Below are 23,994 nucleotides of genomic sequence, written 5' to 3'. Positions count from 1 at the left end.
TAAATATAAGTTTAGATGATTTTTGTTTTGATAAAAATGTTATTATATAAACTATTCTTTTATATCCGAACATATCATAACTGCAGAATTATGAAGCAACAATTATGATTTTTAGTTTTCTCACAGTGAGATATATGTGAATAAAAATATTATTTTAATGTAAATTACTAATATATAGTTGTTTAAAACTAAAAAAAATACTTATAAAATATAGAGAATTGGAATTATTTACTAAGCAATTTTTTCAATTTATAAAAAAAATTTAAAAAATTAAATCTGTATAATTCCATTGAAATGTATGCCATCTGTTAAAATGCCGTATCAGTTAAAGTTATTAAAAAATTAATTTACATTTCAATTTTTTACATCTTAGGAAAACTCCCCTGAACAATTTTTGGAGATGCTTTAAAGACATTTGTGTATTAATAAGAATAAAAAGGTTGGACATTTGAGAAATTTTAATTTAAAATACAACTTCGAAATAAAATATTAATCTCAAAATTGAAAAGGCCTAACCTAACTTATTAGTACTTTGTAATTAACTATTCAGTTAAGTTTCATAAAATAATCATTTTTTAAATTTTACTAATATATGTTTTATTTATTAATAAATTGACCAAAAATTTCTTAATTTAGGAAGGATAAATTTCCCTTAATAAGAAAAAAAAAAAAGCTAACAGAAATGGAATTCCAAAGTAGTGGTAGATGTTGTTATCTTGACTTATTATTAATATATGTTCCTCCATACTAAGGAAAATAGAGCATTAGCAAAAATAATAGGAGGAAGTTTAAAAGGTTGTGGCAACTATGTACCTTCCATACCAGGAATTGTTCTGGTCAACACATCATCAACAATGTCCTCGTAGCCTTTCTCAAATGCTAAGTGCAAAACTGATTTGCCTTCTTTGTTTGTAAAAGTAAACACAGTTTTCTCAACCAATTCCCTGAAGCCTGGTGAAGAATCTAGAATCTCCATTACATCTTTGTGACCATTCAAGAAGGCTTCATGAAACAAAGTATTTCCTTGGTTGTTGGTTACTAGGATTGCCTCTTTGGCTTGTTCAGAATTTGGATTACGAAGAACTGCAGTCAACAACTTGTGAAGAGTATAGATGTGGCCAGCTCTTGCAGCAACATGCAGAGGGGTGTCACCATTTCTATTTTTTGCTGTCAAAAGCTCTGCTCCACCAATTTCAACTATTCTTTCCACACACCTATCATTTCCATAGAGAGCTGCTACATGCAGCACCGTGTTCCCCTTAGGGCTCTCTTGCTGTAAACTCTGATAATCTATTTCTCTCCATGACTCAGCCTTATTTTGTTTTATTGCATCGTATGTTCTTTTTGGCAGCAAACTCCAACCATGTGCCTGAACTTCATCACTGCGTTCTTCTGAGCTTTCAATTCTGTTTTCTTCATCATTGTTTTCTCCTCCGATGTAGTTATTCTCCACGTCCTGCATACTTATCTCCCCTCCATTAGGAAAATCCATCATGCTCTTCTTTAAAAATATTAAGATATGTTCCTAGTCTTTCTACTCTTCTTTTACCTATTATAAAATTATATAAATTAATTAAATAATTGAATTTTTTATTTTAAACTTAAATATGATTATATAATTAATAATATAAAAAAGTTCATTAATAAATTAAGGAGGTTATATATATATTTTGAAAACTGATAAAAATATAATATGATGAAAATTAAAAACATAGAATTTTGTCTTTGTACAAAATTGAAAAAAAAAGAAAAGATAAGATTATTATAGTAAAAAAAAGTGTGACAAGAAAAAAATTGTGAAAGATAGACCGACAAAAGAAGATTAAAAATTATTTACATAAAAACTTATATAGATGGATGAAAGTAATTGATTATCTTTATTATAGTTAAATATATGGTATGTCAAATAATTGAATGAAAAGTGATGACGCTTTTTTTCTCTCTTGGAATTGATTTTATGGTAGATTGGTAATTGTTAAAATGATCAAATTTTTATTTTTATTTATTTATATAATGATGAATTTTATTTTAATTATTTATATAATGAATGTTGAATGATAAATTATTGGTTTATGGTTTAATTGAAATTCATTATTATAAGGTATTTATGGACTAACTAAAGGTTAATTAATTGTTCTTATAATTAATGGATATGGAAGTTGGTAGTGAGTATGTTATTAGTTTTATTTATATATCAAAAGATAATAAATATTTAGTTATGCATATATCTTCTTAAAGAATGTTAATATTATTAGTATCATTATGTTTTGTGTATTAATGTATCACCCAAAGGAGAAAGAGAACACTAGTATGTATAAAATGTTTGTTTGTTATCTGAATTTGTATTGTATGTTTAATTTATGATTATAAGTATTAATGTTAAGCATATGCTAATTGTAGTATCGATCCCTGTATCTTTATATCTGCTTGCTATGTTTGTTTCAGTTTTTAATGAATTAAATTTTTCTGATTGGAGTGAACAAGTCCAAGTTCAGTTAGGTGTATTGGATCTTCATTTGACTTTTCAAGTTGATAAACCTACTATTATTATTGATGCTAGCAACAATGAAGAAAAAATCCATTATAGGGCTTAGGAAAAGTCAAATAGGCCTAACCTAATGTTTATGCAAATGAGCATAACAAAGTAACATTAAGTCTACTCTTCCCAAAACTGAAAGTGCAAAAGAATTTGAGATTTGTGGAAGAGTGCTCCCCAACTGCTGATAAGTCTTTTGTCGGGACATTAATGAGTACATTAACCACCATGGAGTTTGATGGTTCTTGTACTATACATGAACATGTTATTGAGATAACAAATGTTGCAGTAAGACTTAAGTATCTTGGAATGACAGTGAATGAGAATTTTCTTGTGCAGTTCATCTTGAAATCATTACCATCTGAGTATGGCCTTTCCAAATGAACTATAATACCATGAAAGAAAAATGAAATGTGCATGAATTGCACATGTTAGTGCAAGAAGAGATCAAACTTAAGAATCAAGAAATCACTCCATTCATCATGTGAATAATCAGGGAGTTGGAAAGAAAGTTCATAAGAAACATGGAAAGGCTAGAGGACCATCAGAGATTAATGAGTCCTCTACTAAAATCCAGAAGAAAATGACAAATGTCATTTATGAAGGAAATTTGGACATTTTCAGAAGGACTACCCTAAACATTAAACTTGGTTCGAAAAGAAAAGTGAGCATAATGCTTATATATGTTTTGATTCAAACTTAACTAAAGTTCCACATAATACTTGGTGGAATGATTTTGGATGTACAACTCATGTTTCTAATATGATGTAGGGACTCCTTTCAAATTGAACCATAAATTCAAATGAGAATTTTGTCTTCATGGGGAATAGAGTGAAAGTTCCAGTGGAAGTTGTCTAATAAGTGCCGTTATTTAGTGAAATTCCATGCAAAAAGTTATACATTTACTCATTTTAATTTTTGATTAAGCTATGACTCAAACCTAATTTGAAAAATTAGAATTTAATAATATATTTTAGAGTTATGAGATTAATAGAATTATTTATTCACAATTTTGTGTTATTTTTAGGAATTTAAGTAGAGATGAAGCATATTCATATTAAGAATAAAGATGACACTTAGCTCAAACCCAATTAAGTTAAATGAAGACGTAAAGACAGGGAGAAAATTTTTCTATGTGGTAGGAAACCCTAAAGGAGGCAGCCGTTAAGACAAAACATTTTAGATCTTCTTTTTTTGCTTTCAATGCTTGTAAACCAATATGAGTGACTAAGTCTTCCCTTTGAGATTGGGAGTAATTTGTTCAAACTCTGATGTATTGAGGTGATATTTATTTATAATATTTTTTTCTTGATTTATATTGATATTATCATTTTATTCTTAAAGCTTGAATCTTTATTCATAATGTTGATCCTTAGATCTAACTGAAAAATACTTATTAGTGTCTGACTTAAATGATAATGCTTAACATATTTGAACGCTATGAATAAATTTGAAACGTTAATTGCTTTATAACAACTATTCGTAATGATAATAATGTTTTTATAAATATGTGAGGAATCAATACTTATTAAACACTCTTAATAATTTTATATGCTAAAAATTGATATGAATGATTTTTATATGTACATCAATGTCAATCAACCTAAAATGTTATATGTTTTTATTCATCAAAAATATAGACGAGTGAGAAGGATTAATCCTAGTCCCAATTTTCTCAATTGAATTATCTTATTCATTTACTTTGCTTTCATTTAACTTCTAACACAAATTTATGATACTAATACCTTTTCAATCAAACTTTTGCACATCTTTTGATATTTAGTGAACACTATACCTTGTGATTTTAAAAGGATTGTTCCTTGTGGGTTCGATATTCGTCCTTAGGGACAATTTATTACTTTTGACTCGATAAACTTGCCGAAAGAAAGTCATCACTATCGTGACTTATTGTTTAATCTTTAACACTAGATTTCATTCAAACTTGTTTGAAACTTTTTATGTACCTAGTATTTCTAGAAATTTAGTTTCCTTGTCTAAACTTAATGTTGTTGGATATTCTTTTCTGTTTGAGAATGGCTTTTTCAGTTTGTATAAGCATACTTGTATGATTGAATGTAGTACACTTTATGATGGTTTATATAAATTGAATATTGATAATTTATATGTTGAAACTCTTATGACATTGCATCATAATGTTAGCTTTAAACATAGTTTAGTGAATGATTGTTTTGTTTACTTGTGGCATAAATGTTTGGGACACATTTCAAAAGAAAGGATGCAAAGATTAGTAAAGAATGAAATACTTCAGAATTTAGATTTTATTAATATGAATGTATGTGTGGATTGTACTAAAGACAAACAAACAAAACACACAAAGAAAGAAGCCACAATAAGCACTTAGATTCTTGAAATTATACACACTAATATACGTGGACTTTTTCATGTAATTTCTTTCATTAAAGAAAGGTATTTTATCACATCTTTTAATGATTTTTCATGTTATCGTTATGTTTATTTATTGCATGAGAAAAATTTCAAGCAGTGAATGCCTTGGAAATTTATATAAAACAAGTGAAAAGACAATTAAACAGAAAAGTGAAAATTGTTAGTTGATAAGTGCCTAATTTCAGTAATATTTCATATTAAAATATAGAAACTTATTAGTATTAATTGCTAATTTACATATAAAATAATCCCTAATTTATGAATTTATACATTTTTATATTTTTTATGACTTTAATTGAATAAGAACATTTTATTCCCAAATTTGGTGTTAATTGTAGGTTTCTAGGGAAGAATAGAGATTTAGACTAAAGAAAAATGATATATGCTAAAAGGAGAAAGCTGGTAGGTCCAAAACACACAAAAGAGAGAAAAAAGTCCAACTCAACAGCGATAATGCGTCAGATTAATTGGACTAATTTTATATTTTTATGAACAAGCCCAAAGCGCATCGTAGGAAGTCACCTAACCCTAGCAAATTAGCTTAAATAGAGGGCTAGATGCACAAACCTAGTGTGCTAGATTGAGAGGAAAATACCATTGAGTGAATTGTAACCAATTGGGAGAATGGAAGAAGCTAAAAGTATGTGTGGCTAAGTTTACCCTTTGGGATTGGGAGTAATTTGTTCAAACTCTTATATATTGAGGTGATATTTAATTATGATATAATATTCTGTTATTGATTGATTAGTGGTATTGTTGTTTTGCTTCTAAATATTTGTGACATGTTTGAGAATCTTAAATCTAACTGAAAAGTGTTTTTAGGGTGTTGACCTAAACAATAATACTTAACATATTTGAGTGCTAGGAATAGACTTGAAATGTTAATTGCTATTAACGTCTGAGCTTGATTCTAAGTTGTTCTTATAAATATGTGAGGGATCGATATTTAGGGAATATTCTTAAGAATTTTATATGCGAGGAGTCGATATAAATGACTTTTATACGGACATCAATTTCAATCAAAGAACATAATGTTAACATGCTAATCAAAATACATAAAAGTAAGACAAATGAAACCTAATCCCTATTTTTTCAACTTGAAACAACTAATTATTTGTCTGTTTTCTTATTGATCATCGCCAATACAATCACTTTCAACACACTTTTTATTGTTTTGTTTTATATTAGCGAGTATTGTAGTTGATAATTCACTGTTCCTTGTGGGATAGATATCCGTCCTTCGGGATAAATTATTACTTCTGACAACGCGGTGCACTTGTCGTAGAAAGTCATCATTAGTTCAGATAAAGGTGGTGGAAATTATGGAAAATATGATGAAAGTGAACAACACCTTGGACCATTTGCTAAGTTCCTTGCGAAACATGGTATTTGTGCTCAAGCCACAATGTTAGGTACACCATAACAAAATGGTGTGTCAAAAAGGCATAATCAAACCTTGATGGATATGTTTAGGAGCATGTTAAGTAATTCATCTTTGCCTATATCATTATGGATGTATGCTTTAAAAATTGTCACGTATTTGTTGAACAGAGTTCCTATTAAGGCAGTTCAAAAGACACCTTTTGAATTATAGACAGGTTGGAAACCCAATTTGAGGCACTTGTATGTTTGGGATTGTGAAGAAAGAATTAGAATATAAAATCTGCAAGAAAAGAAACTAGATGCGAGAATAATTAGTGGATATTTCATTGATTATCCAACAAAGTCAAAAGGGTATATAATTTACCGTCCTACCCATAGTACAAGAATTGTTGAAACTAGAAATGTCTGGTTCATTTAGAATAGTGAAACCAGTGGGAGTGAAACTTCATGAAATGTGAAGATTAAGGAAGTTCGAGTACAAGTTCCTTTAACTAGTACCCCTACTTCAAGAATTTGTTTTCCTCACGTTGAATCACATAATGGTGAAGAAGAAGAACAAATTAATGATCTCGAGATTAAAAATGAATTTGTAGTAGAACAACCACAAGAAATATTATTAAGAATATCTCAAAGAGAAAGGAAATCTACTATTTTAAATGATTTAAGTGATTTATCTACAAGAGTTAGAAAATGACTTAGACATTGATAATGATCCAGTTTCATTTTCAGAAGCAATCAATGTTGATAATTCTAATAAGAGATTATATGCTACGAAAGATGAACTTAAATCAATGACACGAAATTATGTGTAGGACCTTATGGAATTGCAAGAAGGATGTAATAGAGTTGGGTATAAATAGGTCTTTAAGAGTAAATGTAACTCTCATGGCAATATCGTGTTGAACTAAGTGGTGTTCAAGCTTTGAAGAATCCAAACCCTTTGAAGGATGTTGAAGCCTTGGTTGTGCTTGGTGTTGCTGTGCTGGTTTAGTTTAGTTCTGGGGTAGTTTGAGTGTTGTAATCCACCCTTTGATTAAATATAAAGCATAGGCATTCTCAATCTTTGTGAAAGTAAAATGTTCTCAAACTAAATTAAAACAAACGATTGTTTTGTCGAAACAACCGATTGTTTATACTTAGGTGTTTTGAGAAAAAGATTGAAAACTGTTTTTCAAATGGTTGAACTGTTAAGAACCAAAACAACTGATTGATTCGAGGAAACAACCGATTGTTTGTTTTGGGACCATAACAGAAAAACTGTTTTATCTTTGACTGAGCTTTAAATGATTTAACTGCTTACGCTCTAGTCATTAAATGTTTTGACCAATCTTTTAATGCAATTTAAAAGTTTGTTAAGATTTGATAAAAAAACTACATCTTTGAATATATTCAGAAAAAAAAAATTTGAGAATTAATCTTTTTACAAGTTTTTGCTAAGAGTTTTTGAGTTTTTCAAAGAGCTGAGATTGCTAAGAGTTTGTGATTGATCAAAGTTTGTGGAAAAGGATTCTGCTTGTATTGAGTTCAGATTATCTTCTGTAACAAGTGTAATCCTTGTACTTTGTGAAACAAGTTTCGTTTCTGTGTTTGCTAAGATTGGTTGTGTGTTCTTGAGGGGATCAAGATCAGCAATCTTGGTGTTGGTGTGTTGGCCAAAGAGAGTGTGTTTCTTGAGGTGTTCAAGGTCATTCTCTTGGTTGTTGTGTAAGTGATCAAGGTGTGATTGCTTAGTGGATTTCCTCAGGATTTCTGAGAAGACTGGATGTAGCTCTGGGTTTGGAGTGAACCAGTATAAACATCTGTGTACATTTTCTCTATCCCTAATTCTTTAGAATTTAGCTTTGATATTTGTTTACTGGTATAAACAACCGATTGTTTCTGCGAAACAACCGATTGTTTTCCCAGTGTTGTGCTTTTGGCTTTGTGTTTTGAAAAACTGATTTCTTAATCAAGGTATTTGTGAAGTATTTTCATTCAAGGCTCAATAGATTGCGAAAACTCTCTTTAAACAATTCACACCCCCTCTAGTTTAAAGCCTTCCATTCTAACAATTGGCATCAAGAGCTAAGTTCTTGAAAGTTATTCAAGTTGATCCAAAAATCTTTTTCTATGGCTGGAAAACTATCTTTTGAGGAAGGTGCCTCAATCTACAAACCACCTTTATTATGTGGATTGAATTACAAATATTGGGAAGCAAGAATGAAAATCTTTATGGAATCTATTGATCAAGGAATTTGGGATTCAATTGAGAATGGTTCTTACATTCCAAAGTTTAAAAAGAATGGTTCTTTCATTACAAAACCTTGGTCTCAATGGACCAATGATGAATGTAAGTTGGCCAAGCTTGATTGTGCTGCTCAAAACATAATAGCCTCTGCATTAGATACTGATGAGTTTTTCAGGATATCAAAATGCAAAACTGCTAAGGATATGTGGGACACTCTCAAGGCTGCTCATGGTCACAATGAACCAAAGTAGGCAATGACAAATAATCAAGCAAGAAGGAAAAGAAGGCAAAATAAGAAAAGCCTCAACCTCTGCTTCATGGCCAGAAAGGAGGATGACTCAAGTAGTGTAAGTTCATCAAACTCCTCAAACTCTGAAAATTATGGTCAATTGCTTCAAGCCTTTCAAGAAACACATGATGAAGCCAATCGATTGGCTCTCTTGAACAATCGGTTAAAAGAAAAGAATAGCTGGTTTGAAAACAGAGTAAAGACACTGGAAGAGGAATTAGAAAATTCAAAAACAGATTGTGAAAATCTTGAAATCATTTACAAAAACTCCTCGTGCAAGTGTGATACTCTAGTTTGTGAAAATTGTGAAAATCTTGAAAAGAAGGTTCACTATCTTGTTAAAACTGTGGATAAGCTTTCTAAAGGCCAATCCAACTTTGAGAGTGTTCTAGCATCTCAAAACTGTGTTTTTGGAAAAGCTGGATTGGGTTTTAATCCACAAAACAAACAAGATAGATTTTCAAAATCATTTTCAAAAATGCCAGAAAAATAATCGATTGGACCATCGAAACAACCGATTGTTACATGCTTCTATTGCATGAAAAGAGGCCATTCTGTGAGGTTCTGTAAAATCAAAAAATTTGTTGTTCCTAAAGGTCTTATGAAGTGGATTCCTAAGAGTAATAAAGCTTTGATTGATGAGTGTAAACCAAGTGGACCCACATTCATAAGGGGACCAAATCTTTGTACTTGAAAATCTCTTTTGTAGGAAATCTTGGAGGAGAGCAAGCAACTATGGTACTTGGATAGTGGATGCTCCAAGCACATGACAGGGGACAAAACAAAGTTCCTGTGTATCTCCTTTAAGCAAGAGGGTCATGTCACCTATGGAGACAACAACAAAGGAAGGATTCTTGGGAGAGGATCCATAGGAGACAAAGACATCTTGGTAATCCATGATGTGCTTTATGTAGAAGGCCTAAAGCATAATCTGCTGAGCATTAGCCAACTATGTGACAGGGGATATCAAGTGATGTTCAAGTCAAACACATGTGAAATCTGTCTACCCAACACCAAAGAGGTAATGTTGGTAGGTAAGAGAGTTAATAATGTTTATCTTCTAGATATCTCTTCACCATGTTCAATTAGATGTCTACTATCCAAGCAAGATGAATCTTGGCTTTGGCATAGAAGAATTTCTCATATTCACATGAATCATTTGAACAAGCTAATTTCAAAGGATCTTCTGATTGGGCTGCCAAAACTCAAGTTTGAGAGGGATCACATTTGTGAAGCATGCCAAAAAAAAGGGAAACAAGTGAAAAGTCCTTTCAAAATTAAAAATGTTGTTTCATCTTTGAGACCCCTTGAACTTCTTCACATGGATCTCTTTGGACCCTCAAAAACTATGAGTCTTGGTGGAAATTATTATGCTCTTGTTATTGTTGATGACTTTTCTAGGTACACTTGGACTCTTTTCTTGGAATCAAAGAGTGATGCCTTTTCTGCATTCAAAAAGCTAGCAAGAAGGCTACAAAATACAAAGAACTACAACATAGGTTCTATTAGGAGTGATCATGGAGGAGAATTTCAGAATGAGAATTTTAGCAAATTTTGTGAGAAATTGGGAATTCTGCATAATTTCTTTGCTCCAAGAACACCACAGCAGAATGGAGTGGTAGAGGGGAAGAACATGTCTCTTGAAGAGCTAGCAAGGACAATGCTTAGTGGATCATCACTTCCTAAGTACTTTTGGGCAGATGCAGTGAGCACCTCATGTTATGTGATGAATAGGGTGCTTATAAGGCCTATTTTGAAGAAAACTCCATATGAACTCTTCAATGGAAGGAAGCCTAACATCAGTCATCTCAAAGTCTTTGGCTGCAGCTGTTTCGTTCTCAACAATGGAAAGGAAAACTTGGGAAAGTTTGATGAGAAAGCGGACCTTGGTATCTTCATAGGGTATTCACTCACAAGTCATGCATATAGAGTCTACAACAAGAGGTTGATGACTGTAGAAGAATCAGTTCACGTTGTCTTTGATGAGGTAGATCGCAGAGTCAATCAAATCACAAAGACCAATGCTGAAGAAGACGAACAGAGCATCAGTTTGGAGAAGCTGGAAATCTGTGCAGAAAAACAACTGGTTGATTCGCAGAAACAACCGATTGAAATTCTGCAACAGAGTGAGCTGCCCAAGGAGTGGAGGATTCCTAGAGATCTGTCAGTGGATAACATCATAGGGCAGATAAAGGAAGGTGTTTCCACACGTAGCTCCATCTCAAACTTCTGCAGACACACAACTTTTGTCTCTAAAATTGAACCAAAATCAATTGAGGAAGCTCTCAAGGATGAGAAGTGGGTTGAAGCTATGCATGAAGAGTTGAATCAGTTTGCCAGGAATGAGGTATGGTTTCTTGTCCCTAACACTAATGAAATGAATATTATTGGTTCAAAATGGGTTTTCAGGAACAAGCTAGATGAAGATGGTGTGATCACAAGAAACAAAGCAAGGCTAGTTGCCAAGGGCTACAATCAAGAGGAGGGTATAGACTATGGTGAAACTTTTGCTCCTGTTGCTAGATTGGAGGCTGTGAGGCTGCTGCTGGATTTTGCTTGTATGAGTGGTTTCAAGCTCTTCCAAATGGATGTCAAGAGTGCCTTCTTGAATGGCTACATCAATGAGGAAGTCTATGTAGATCAACCACCGGGCTTTGAAGATCATAAGTATCCCAACCATGTCTTCAAGTTGAAGAAAGCTTTGTATGGACTGAAGCAAGCTCCAAGGCAGTGGTATGAGAGGCTTAGCAACTTCCTGCTATCTCATGGATATGAAAGGGGAATGGTAGACAAGACTCTTTTCATCAAAAAGTCAAATGCAGAAATAATTCTTGTGCAAATCTATGTTGATGATATCATCTTTGGTGCTACACAAGATAGTTTGTGTGAAGAATTTGTGGCTGCAATGAAAGGTGAGTTTGAAATGTCTATGATGGGAGAAATGTCTTTCTTTCTTGGATTGCAGGTTAAGCAAACAAAGAATGGGATCTTCTTAAGTCAATCAAAGTATTGCAAGGAGATTCTCAAGAAATTTGAAATGGAGAGTTGCAAAGAAGCAGCGCTCCAATGCCATCAAGCTGTTACATGGATGCTGATGCTATTGGAAAGAGTGTAGATCAAAAAAAATACAGAGGATTGATTGGATCTTTGCTTTATCTAACAGCTAGTAGGCCGGACATCATGTTTGCAGTGCATCTATGTGCAAGATATCAAGCAAATCCTAAAGAGTCACACTTCAAAGCTGCAAAAAGAATTCTGAAATATCTCAAAGGAACATCATCTGTTGGATTATGGTATCCTTCTCACTCTCCAATTCATTTAATTGGTTATTCAGATTCTGACTTTACAGGTTGCAAGCTAGATAGAAAGAGCACAAGTGGCACTTGCCACCTTCTTGGCTCAAGCCTAATCTCATGACATAGCAAGAAGCAAGCATGTGTTGCTCTCTTTACTGCTGAGGCTGAATATATAGTTGTTGGTAGCTGCTGTGCACAAATTTTGTGGCTCAAATAACAACTTGCAGACTTTGGATTACAAATCAGCAAGGTTCCTTTGATGTGTGATAACACAAGTTCCATCAATCTTACCAAAAATCAGATTCAGCACTCAAAGACCAAACATATTGAGATAAGGCATCATTTCATCAGAGATCATGTAAACAATGGGAACTATGAAGTGAAGTTTGTGGAGACCAAACTGCAGTTAGCTGACATCTTCACAAAACCTTTACCAAAAGAGAGGTTTTTCTTCTTAAGAAATGAGTTAAGTATTCTTGACCTTAATAATCTCTCCTAAATCTTTTTTAATACATGCTAAAGTCTATTTGTGAACACAAATAGGGGGAGAATTAATTGGTTCTTGTATATCTTTATCTGATACTGTATAAATCTCTGATATAAAAGTGTTTTCTGCTGCTGCTGATAGAAACAACCGATTGTTTCGTGTAAACAACCGATTGTTTATCATGTTTTATGCTTTGAATGTGTAATAAACTAACCTGCTGCTGTAAGAAGCTTTGGACAGTATAAATGTTTTTTTTTTGCAGGTACTGCTTCAGATTCAATCAGATCAAACACAAGCACCAGAGATTTGTCTTCATCAAATAGGGGGAGATTGTTGAACCAAGTGGTGTTCAAGCTTTGAAGAATCCAAACCCTTTGAAGGATGTTGAAGCCTTGGCTGTGCTTGGTGTTGCTGTGCTGGTTTAGTTTAGTTATGGGGTAGTTTGAGTGTTGTAATCCACCCTTTGATTAAATCTAAAGCATAGGCATTCTCAATCTTTGTGAAAGTAAAATGTTTTCAAACTAAGTTAAAACAACAGATTGTTTTGTTGAAACAACCGATTGTTTATACTTAGGTGTTTTGAGAAAAAGATTGAAAACTGTTTTTCAAATGGTTGAACTGTTAAGAACCAAAACAACCGATTGATTCGAAGAAACAACCGATTGTTTGTTTTGGGACCATAACAGAAAAATTGTTTTATCGTTGACTGAGCTTTAAATGATTTAACTGCTTACGCTCCAGTCATTAAATGCTTTGACCAATCTTTTAATGCAATTTAAGAGTTTGTTAAGATTTGATAAAAAAAACTACATCTTTGAATATATTCAGAAAAACAAATTTCAGAATTAATCTTTTGACAAGTTTTTGCCAAGAGTTTTTGAGTTTTTCAAAGAGCTGAGATTGCTAAGAGTTTGTGATTGATCAAAGTTTGTGGAATACGATTCTGCTTGTATTGATTTCAGATTAACTTCTGTAACAAGTCTAATCCTTGTACTCTGTGAAACAAGTTTCGTTTCTGTGTTTGCTAAGATTGGTTGTGTGTTCTTGAGGGGATCAAGATCAGCAATCTTGGTGTTGGTGTGTTGGCCAAGGAAAGTGTGTTTCTTGAGGTGTTCAAGGTCATTCTCTTGGTTGTTGTGTAAGTGATCAAGGTGTGATTGCTTAGTGGATTTCCTCAGGGTTTCTGAGAAGACTGGATGTAGCTCTGGGTTTGGAGTGAACCAGTATAAACATTTGTGTACATTTTCTCTATCCCTAACTCTTTAGAATTCAGCTTTGATATTTGTTTACTGGTATAAACAACCGATTGTTTTCCCAGTGTTGTGCTTTTGGCTTTGTGTTTTGAAAAACTGATTTCTTAATCAAGGTATTTGTGAAGTATTTTCATTCAAGGCTCAATAGATTGCGAAAACTCTCTTTAAACAATTCACCCCCCCTCTAGTTTAAAGTCATATATTCTAACATATCGAACGTTACAAGGATCGACTTGTTGCCAAATGTTTTACTCAAAAGGATGGCATAAACTATAAGGAAATATGTTCGCCTGTTTCTAAGAAATATTCTTTTATAATTATCATGGTATTAGTAGCTTATTATGATCTTGAGTTGCATCAGATGGATGTTAAAATCGCCTTTTTGAATGGAAATATAGAACAAGATGTTTTTATGGTCCAACCAGTCGGGTCATTTGAAGAAGGAAACGAACATGGTGTATAAACTTAAGAAATCAATATACGGACTTAAACAAGCTTCCAGGCATGGTATCTTAAGTTCAATGATATTATTATGTCCTTTGGATTTAAGGAAAACATTGTTGATTAGTGCATATATTTGAAGGTCAGTGGAAGCAAGTTTATATTTTTTTATTCTATATATTGATGAAATCTTGTTTGCAACTAATGATCTTGGTCTATTAAGTGAAACTAAGAAATTTCTCTTTAACAACTTTGAAATGAAAGATATGGGTAAGGCGTACTGTATCATAGGAATAGAAATATTTCGTGATAGATCACAAGGACTGTTAGGCTTGTCTAAGAAAGCACGTATTAATAAAGTTTTAGAGAGATTCAGAATGAATAAATGTTCAGTATCTCCCATTCCAATATATAAAGGGGACAAATTTATTCTCATGCAATGTCCAAACAATTATTTGAAACGAAAACAAATGGAGAATATCCCTTATGCATTTGTTATTGAGAGTTTGATATTTGCTTAAATATGTACAAGGCCAGATATTAACTTTGCAGTTGGTATGGTTGGTAGATACCAGAGTAATCTAAAATTTGATCATTGGAAAGCTGCAAAGAAAGTTTTAAGACACTTCCAAGCAACAAAGAATCACATGCTTACTTATAGTAGATTTGATCATCTTGAGGTCATTAGATATACAAATTTAGATTTTTCTAGTTGTATGGATACAAGAAAGTCTACATTTTTTATTTGTATCTTTTAGCCGAATGAGCAATTTCATGGAAAAATTGCAAAGTAGTCTGTCATTGTTGCATCCACCACGAAGATTAAATCTATGGCATGCTTTGAGGCTATCGTTTAGGAAAATTGGTTGTAGAATTTTATTTCAGGACTTGGACTAGTTGTCAGTATTGTTAACCTACTGAGAATTTGTTATGATAATTTTGTAGTATTTTTTTCCTAAAAACGTCAAGTATTCCAAAGGTGTTAAGCATATAAAATTAAAATATTTTGTCATTATGGAAGAACTTTGGAAACATAGAATGTCAATAGAATATATTACCATTGATCTTATGATTGTTAACCATTTAACAAAAGAGTTGTCGCCCAAAACATTTATAGATCATATTGAAAATATGGACATTATGTCTATTAGTGAATGTTGAATGTTGTTATTAATGCTTATTTGACACCCTGAGCTAATTGATATATAAGTTTATGAAATTTATGTTTTCTACTTTATGTATATGTATGTAAATTATGATGTGAATAAATTATATTATTGTTGATGAAAATAACATTATTTTTTAACCCATTATGAATTTCTCATTGTAAATTCATATTAAGGAGAAGGATAATATAATAGTACATGAAAGGATTGTTGATTAAATGACATATAACAACCGTGACCCTTATTATTTTTTTATCTCTAATTATGATTAATGATGGAACCAATTTATGATTGGTCTTTTAATGCATATTATGATTTATGTAATTATTGAATTATGAAGTATTATAGCATCGCATGAGTCAAGTGAGAGCATGTTAGAAAATTACATAAATTAATTAGATAATGTAATTCATGTGATAGAGATTTTGGGCTTTGGGCCTAAATATGATTTAATAATATAAAATGGCCCATTGTATATATATCTTTTGAAAAATGATGAAAACTTAATCCGATGAAAATTGGGAAACATTAAGAAAATAGGGTTCTATCTCTACGAAGAAGGTTGTTCATTATTGGTCATCGAAAAGGAATGTGACAAGAAAAAAATTGTAAAGAATATTGAGAAAATATAACTGAAGAAACACATTAATGGATTAACGAGATTCCCACTGCCCATGTCTACTATGTAGCGAAACCATAGCCAAGGGAACGGGCTTGGCGGAATCAACGAGGAAAGAAGATCCTGTTGAGCTTGACTCTAGTCCGACTTTGTGAAATGACTTGAGAGGTGTAGGATAAGTGGGAGCTGGAAACAGCGAAAGTGAAATACCACTACTTTTAATGTTATTTTACTTATTCTATGAATCGGAGGCGGGGCGCGGACCCAAGGTTATTCACATAGGGACTCTCATGGATCATGGTAAGTACCCACCTCTATTATAATTGAATGTACGATACATGAAAATCATAATTGTAGGTTCCTTATGATGTGAATTTGAATTTAGACCACCTTCTTCTTTTTCTATGTCTAAAACTACAAAAACTACACATAAATATCAATCTATCAATTTTAAAGAATAATTAAAATAAAGGTATAATTACCTTATTCGTCCCTACATTTAGGGTCAATATCCAATTTAGTATAGTGGGTTTTAAAAAAATCAATTTGGTCCCTATGTTTTTCAAAATGTATCCAAATCGGTATTTTCCATTAAGTTCCAGCTTACTACGTCAAGTGTTGCTTATGTGGCAGAGAGAGATGGGTTTCTCTTTCTCTTTCAACCCTGTCTTCAAGCTCACGAACACACACGATGTCTCTCCCCAATACTCGTGCGGTCGCGCTACCACCGCAACCTCCACCACTGTCCGGTCAATTTGTGTTATCCCTACCATCCTCACTCCCTACCTCGCCATCAGCCGCGCCTGCTCCACTGTTGATAGACGGTTCCATTTCTCCTTCCACATGCACGACACCATTGTACAATGTCCATCAACTATTCCCTGCCCTCGTCGCGCTCTCTCCAGTCCATCCTGTTGAATCAAGTGTGATCAAAAGCTTTGAAGAATCTAAATCCTAGTGTTTGATGGAAGGCTGAAGTTGCTTGAAGTTGCTGCTGTGTTTTAGAGTAGGATCTGGGTAGTTTATCTGTGTAATCCACTCTTTGTTGAATCTAAAGCTAAAGTGTTTTCAAATCTTTTAAGTTTAAAGTGTTTTTCAAACTAAGTGAAAAACAACCTGTTATTTTGTCAAAACAATCGATTGTTTTACTCTTAGGTGTTTTTGAAAAGGTTGAAAACTGTTTTGGTTGGTTGACTTGCTGCCAAACCAAAACAATTGATTGTTTCGTGCAATCAATCGATTGTTTGTTTGAAAATCCTAACAAAATCAGTTTTGTTAGTTGAGTGTGCTTTAAATGTTTTTCAAACTGAATGCGCTCCTGTTTTAAATTCTTTGACCAATATTTGAAAGCTATAAATAGTTTGTTAATGTTTTATAACAAACAAGAAAAGAGAAAAACATATTTGAGTTTTTCAGAAATTGCTTTCAAGATTTGATATTTCACTATTCAACTTTGGTTTTCTCAAGAGAGAGTGGAATAGGATTACATCTGTATTGATTTCAGTTCATTCTGTAAGAAGTGTAATTCGTTCTGAATACTTTGTAAATTCTGGTGTTGTAAAGCCAAGAAGGGTTGTGTGCTCTTGAGGTTGTCAAGATCAACATTATTGGTGTGTGTTGAGCCAAAGGAAGTGTGTTTCTTAAGGGGATCAAGGTCACTTCTTTGGAGGTTTTGTGTGTAATCTGTAATTGATTGCTTAGTGGATTACCTAGTGGATTCTAGGGACTGGATGTAGCTCTTGGTTTAAGAGCGAACCAATATAAACTGTTTGTGCATCTCTTTTTACTGGTATAAACAACCGATTGTTTTTCTGGTGCATTGTTGAATTGTGCTTTGTTTCTTGGCTAACTGAATTCTTAATCTAGTTTCTTGCAAAGAATTTCATTCTAGCTGAAAAAGTTTTTGAAAACCCCCTTTAAACAATTCAACCCCCCCCCCCCCCCCCCCCCCGCTCTCGTTTAACGCCATACATTCTAACACATATGCTTCTCCCTCTCCAATATCTCCTCCCCGCCGCCCGACCACCGCCCCTTCAACACCCCGTCGCTTCGCCACCTTCACCCATCACCTCTCCCACCTCATCCTCCTCCCAATTTCTCAAGTTTCTAGGAACCGAGGTCAATGGTCATTGAAATGGAGGTATGTTGGTGTCACTGTCAAAGAACATTCCCCCTCCCTATATATTCTTGGTAGGTGTTGAGTGTATGGTAATTTAACCATCAAAGGTTCAAAATTGAGACATCTGAATCAACAATATCAACCATTTCACTTTAAGCAATTATGTCTATCTTATGGAAGTGGTATATTGAATATTTACAATTTTTATTGGAAAACGTTGCCCTCGTTAAACTTGTAATATTAGGATTTGATGATATTTACTCCAATGGAAAGCCATTATTGCCAGGCCTAAATTTTCAAGAATTTTCCCCCTCTTTTTATTGGTGGAAATTCATCCATAGTTTCTTGGTTGTTAAAATTTGTATTGGTTTCATCAGCATTGAAAGCAGAGGTGGAAGAGGCGGTGGATGAAGGAGAAGAAGAAGCGGAAGAAGAAATGGAGGAATTAAAGGTTGCGATTGTGGCTGCAGTGGCAGTGGAATGAGTGTGCCAGCGTCCCCAAACTGTCGTCGAACGGCTCCCCGTCGCCGTCGTCACCACTGAAGAAACCGATCTTGATGTCGGCGACGATGCGGTGTTAAGGCCTAGGGTACACCGCCCCTTGACACATTATATCTCTCAATGCCACCTCTGTCTGGCACATAAGCAACCTTTGACGCCGTAAGATGCGACTTAACAGAAAGGACCAATTTGTATACATTTTAAAAAACATAAGGACCAAATTGATTTTTTTTAAAACCATTGTACTAAATTGAATATTGGCTTTAAATATAGGAATAAATAAGGTAATTATACCTAAAATAAACATATCATAATATACACAAGAGACAAAACCCTCAACTTCAAGTACCTTTAACTCTTCAATTTCCATTAGACTAGAAGTTCCCCACCCTTCCAAAGTTTAAAGGACTCAATTCTAACGTAACATAAACTAACAACTTCTATATATGGAATCCACCATGAGAGAAGTTGTCACAAAGTACAAAAGAAAGCTTGGGATAGTAACCAAAATTGTATTATTACTTATGTAGCACAAATATCGATATGGATATCGAATACTACATGGACAGGATACTTCAACATGTATAATCTCTAAAATATAGGACATAAATCTATATATTACATCATTATGAATTATATGATAGGAGATCATCATCATTAAAAAAAAAACCTTTAGTTGAAATTCATTTAAAGACAATTTCACACTATATGAAGATTTGATAGGAAATTAATAAAAATATTTTCAATAATACATATATAATCTAAATATTCCTAATTATATATAGAATTTGTTCCTTGTTTTGATTATTATAATAGAAACTTATACAATAAAGTTTATGAATTGTAGAAAATTATTGTATTTGTCTCTTTTAAAATTAAGTTGGACATGTTAGAATTGTTAAAGACCCAAAAAGTGTATTTTGAATAGGACAATATTGAACAATTTTATTCACACTTAATAGCTTTAATGATATATTCTTGGATTGTAATCATGAAGAAATACACTGTTTTAATTGAGATTTATCTAATTAGGTTTATTTTTGCCTTAACTATTAATGGTGTGCATTTATCTCAAGATACTTCTTTGAATCAGAACGAAAAAAGAAATTTGAGAAGAAGAATAAGAGAATGAAATCTACAATATATCAAAAAAAGAATTGGAAACAAATCTTCTATAAAGAAACAAAATTGTGATAAAACTAGAAACAAGATCTAAGAATTTTGAAAAGTTGGAAACTAAGAAACTATTAACAAAATCCAAATTAGAATATTTTTCCAAAATCCTTAGTGCAAAAAAACCTATAAAAAGACACAAGTCTCAAGGAGAATAATCAAGCTCCAAAGTTCGACGAGTTTGACAACAACATTTTACTTTTTATCTTTAGTTTACATTACTTTCATGTTTTTACTATTTTGTCATTTGCATTTTAGTATTTACATTATGAGTGTTGTTAGACAATTTGTTAGACTATTTGTCATCTGCTTTACCTTTTAGTTGGTTTTACATTTTGATTTCAATTCAAATTTGTTTGCCTTGTTAATTTGAAAGAAAAAATACATACAATGCTTCCCGTATGACATGTTGTCTCTCGATTGACATAGGTTGATCATATACTACATTAGGAAAAAACATAGTTTTATTTTGAAAACTAGATGCGACTAACAATTCATTAGAGTTTTATACAAATAAAAAATTCTATATAACACAAATAAAAACATATTTTAGTCTTTGCTTCATCTGATACCTGGATGAATTGGTTTTATAAACTATAATCTTGATTCCGTCAAAATATCTAAAATTTTATTTTATTTTTTAAGAGAAATTTTCTTTTTTTTATTTGGTTTACTTTTGAAGCCTTCAAAACAAAAGGTTATGTTGAGAATTTTATACTAATTTATCTGATAACTTACTATGCATTCAATTCTCAATCAATTGATTAAGTTTAATTACATAGATTATCGTTGCAAGTTATAACATGAGTATATTTGAAACTCAACCACTCTTGGTTAAAATTAACCAAATACTATTTGGAACTTAGAAACACCTAGTTAATAACCTAAGTATTTGTGAAAAGCAACCACTCCCAGCTAAACAACCCATAGTATTTTTCGGACAACAAGCACTTTCGGTTGAATAAATAGGATTTGTAAAACAGGATTATCTAAATAACCACAAGGTTTGGTTTTGAGCTTAGATTTTATCAACATTTCAACGCTTCAAGTTCATTCTTATTTTCCTTTTTTTTTTAAATCTAGCTTTATATGTGGCTTAGAAAGAAATAGTCGTTGTAAATCCTTTTATGATATTTGAGAGCTTCAAATTCAGGTATCACATCTCATAGCATCGTAGAGATGCATTACTAGTGCTACATGAAAAGTTAAATGTTAATATCCTCTTCAAGCAACATTCTGGTAGATGATAGTACTTATTAGTCCTAGGTCATGGAAATTTTTACTCAAACTAGAGTAAAAGTGAAGAGTGCATGTAGTAGATAGCTAGACTGACTTGACATATGCTTGTGTTGGGATGTTTATTAAAATAAAACAACTCTCATATTTTTGTTGCAACATATAATCAGCTTGAAAAATATTTTTGTTACGTGCAATGTAAGTTTTAAGATTGTGTGCTTATCATTTGATGAAGATTTCACTTATTAGGTAAAACATAAGTGATTATATTGTCTTCCTGATTAAACACTCATGCCTTATATAATTTGTTGTTTATAAAACAAATTTTGTCTTACAAACAAACACCTTTATGGTTTATATTTTATCCCATAATTTAAAAAAAAAAATTGGATTATATAATTTGAAATTTGAAATAATCAAAATTAGTGAGTCCGTGAGTCCGTTCTACATAGCTCATTCCGCATTGTCATTTTTATTCAGACAAATTCAATTTATTCTTCAAAACTTAAAACACAAACTTTCATATTGGAAGAAAACGGATTCTTACATCATAAATTGATAATTACATTTTTCATATTAAATATTTTAAAAATAGTTTATGGATTTTCTCATATTTAAAAAAATACTGTTTTAAATTATATAAATTATTTATTCAAAGTGTAGACTTTTTTTATCGTCAAAAAATAATTAAATTAAAGAAAAGTATTTCATGGATATTTTCAATCTTTTATAAAAAAAAAATAGTTAAATGAACACCATTATTCTTATCCTTCTATTAAACTAATCCGAACCATCCAAATCACAATTCTCTATTCTCCTCTGCCGCCATCTTAAATCATATTATATATAAACGACTATGATATATCGAAAATTCTTTTTTTCTACATCAACCATACAATTATCAATATTATTATTTTAATAATTTTTCACATTATTTAATTATAATTTTTTTTGTATCATATATATTTTTTAAAACTATCACGTTACAACTCCAGATTCTCAAAGTATAATTTTTAATATATCAACACACTGAAAACTTAAACTATAATGCATATACCAACAGATCTGATCTTCCAAACTCATATTTATGAGGATAGAGAAGATAATAAATGGATTGTGTACAATTTAGCATCCATTTCCTTCTGAAAATGGACTGTGTAACATTTCAAAAGAATATAATTTATAATAATACTAAACTTTAAATTACTATTTTGAATGGTTGAATTTAAAAGATTTTAAAATTTTACAATGCAAGAAGGAATGAAGGAAAAAAAAAAACCTTGGATTCTTGTCCTAACATCAATGACTGCGTATTTATGAAGATTGGCTTTCTTAAGTTTTGGGTGGGTGGGTTTCTGTTGACATACCGGTTATCACCAGTATCTCTTTGTTTTGGATTTTTCCGAAACCTATAGAAATAGGTTTTGAGTTGTAAATTGTTGTCTTTTTTTCATAATAATAAAAATGTTGAGTTCAGTTGTTGGTACCTGGTACATGCCTCTTTCACTCTTCTTCTCCGATTGCAGCTTTTCAATCTCCATCAACGCCAATCAAGCTTTTCTCTTCGTGTGTTTGTGGAAGATACAGCGTTTCTTCTCTCGGCATCTTTATTTTGATTTTCAGAATTTTTACACTTTTACATTTTTGCCCCTTAATCGTTTTACACTTTTACCTTTCTTTAATGCGCTGTCATTTTGTTTGTGTTCACACTACTTCTGATTTATTATTCATTTCTATATTCTATGTTGTCAGAATGTTATATATATACCTTTAGTTATATATAGTTGTCTTCCATGTGCGTTTCTCTCACAAAATATTGAGAATTTATGTGTTACTATTTTTATATAAAAAATAATATTGTGATTTTAGTTATATAAAAAATTTTAAATTGGCTAATATTTTCATATTTTAATAAATGATTACTTTTTTCCTATCATCAAATCAATTATTTTGTTTTTTTATTCAAAATTATTTATTTATAAAAATAATGATACTATTTTATTGAAATTGTTATGATTACTATCTTACTATGACATTTATCAACATATTATGATTATTATTTTATTCTGACATTTTTATTGAAAATATGTTAGATAATAAAAAAAAATGTTATAATTATTATGTCTAATATATTTAAAATATTTATTTTGTTTTATATTAATGAAAATATCATTTTATATTAATTATAAAATTATATATTTTTTAATATATATAAATAAATAAGTAAAATGATAGGATAATATAACAATTATATTATGGTGAAAAAATTAAATGACAGAAATACAACCAGAAATAATAAATTTTTTAAATATTTAATAAATAAAAAAATTAATTAAAAATACTTAAATTTACTAAGTATGTTAATTACATTAATATCTTGGATAAGGGTTAAAATATTTTTAAAACATTTTATTTTTATTTTATTTTATTTATTTTTTATCGATAAAAGAAATATTAATTGATATGAGATTTGATTTTTCTATTACATATCTTGTTATTTATTTAACATTTTATTTAAAAGTAAACAAAACAATACTAAATAAGAAATCAAATCAATTCAATTCAAATAATTTTATATTAGATTATCTAAACCAAAGTGATTAGATGATAAACTAGAAAAGCTCAAATGATTATAGAATTATTATCTAAGAGTACTTTTAGTTCTTAATGAGTCCGACATCAATGTATAGATATATAAAAAACATATTAGGCCATGTGGATTTTTTTGAGTCTTAAGTGTCTCCCACATCTATGTGTAATATATTTAAATGACTAAATCCAAGTTTAATTGTGACACTCGAACTCAAATATCCGTTCGTGAATTAAACACATGTCTTAATACAGTATTAATTAGTATTTATT

At 31.4% G+C, this 23,994-nt stretch overlaps 1 protein-coding gene across 2 annotated transcripts; it reads right to left on the bottom strand.

Moving 5' to 3' along the window:
- Nucleotides 1-631: 631 nt before the first annotated feature.
- Nucleotides 632-22,715, bottom strand: LOC137834967 (ankyrin repeat-containing protein P16F5.05c-like). Of its 2 annotated transcripts, none has more exons than XM_068643242.1 (2): nucleotides 22,620-22,715; nucleotides 632-1,549 (listed from the first exon to the last, which is right to left on the bottom strand). In XM_068643242.1, the coding sequence occupies exon 2, from the start codon at nucleotides 1,493-1,495 to the stop codon at nucleotides 806-808; it is 690 nt and encodes a 229-aa protein (XP_068499343.1). In that variant the 5' UTR covers nucleotides 1,496-1,549; nucleotides 22,620-22,715; the 3' UTR covers nucleotides 632-805. The 2 variants fall into 2 exon arrangements, with proteins under 2 accessions (XP_068499343.1, XP_068499342.1); XM_068643241.1 differs by having other exon boundaries at nucleotides 632-1,456; nucleotides 22,620-22,701.
- Nucleotides 22,716-23,994: the final 1,279 nt, after the last annotated feature.

Source organism: Phaseolus vulgaris, chromosome 5 (assembly GCF_000499845.2).
Source record: "Phaseolus vulgaris cultivar G19833 chromosome 5, P. vulgaris v2.0, whole genome shotgun sequence".
In the NCBI taxonomy this organism is placed as follows: Eukaryota; Viridiplantae; Streptophyta; class Magnoliopsida; order Fabales; family Fabaceae; genus Phaseolus; species Phaseolus vulgaris.
This window is presented reverse-complemented; position numbering and strand designations above follow the sequence as displayed.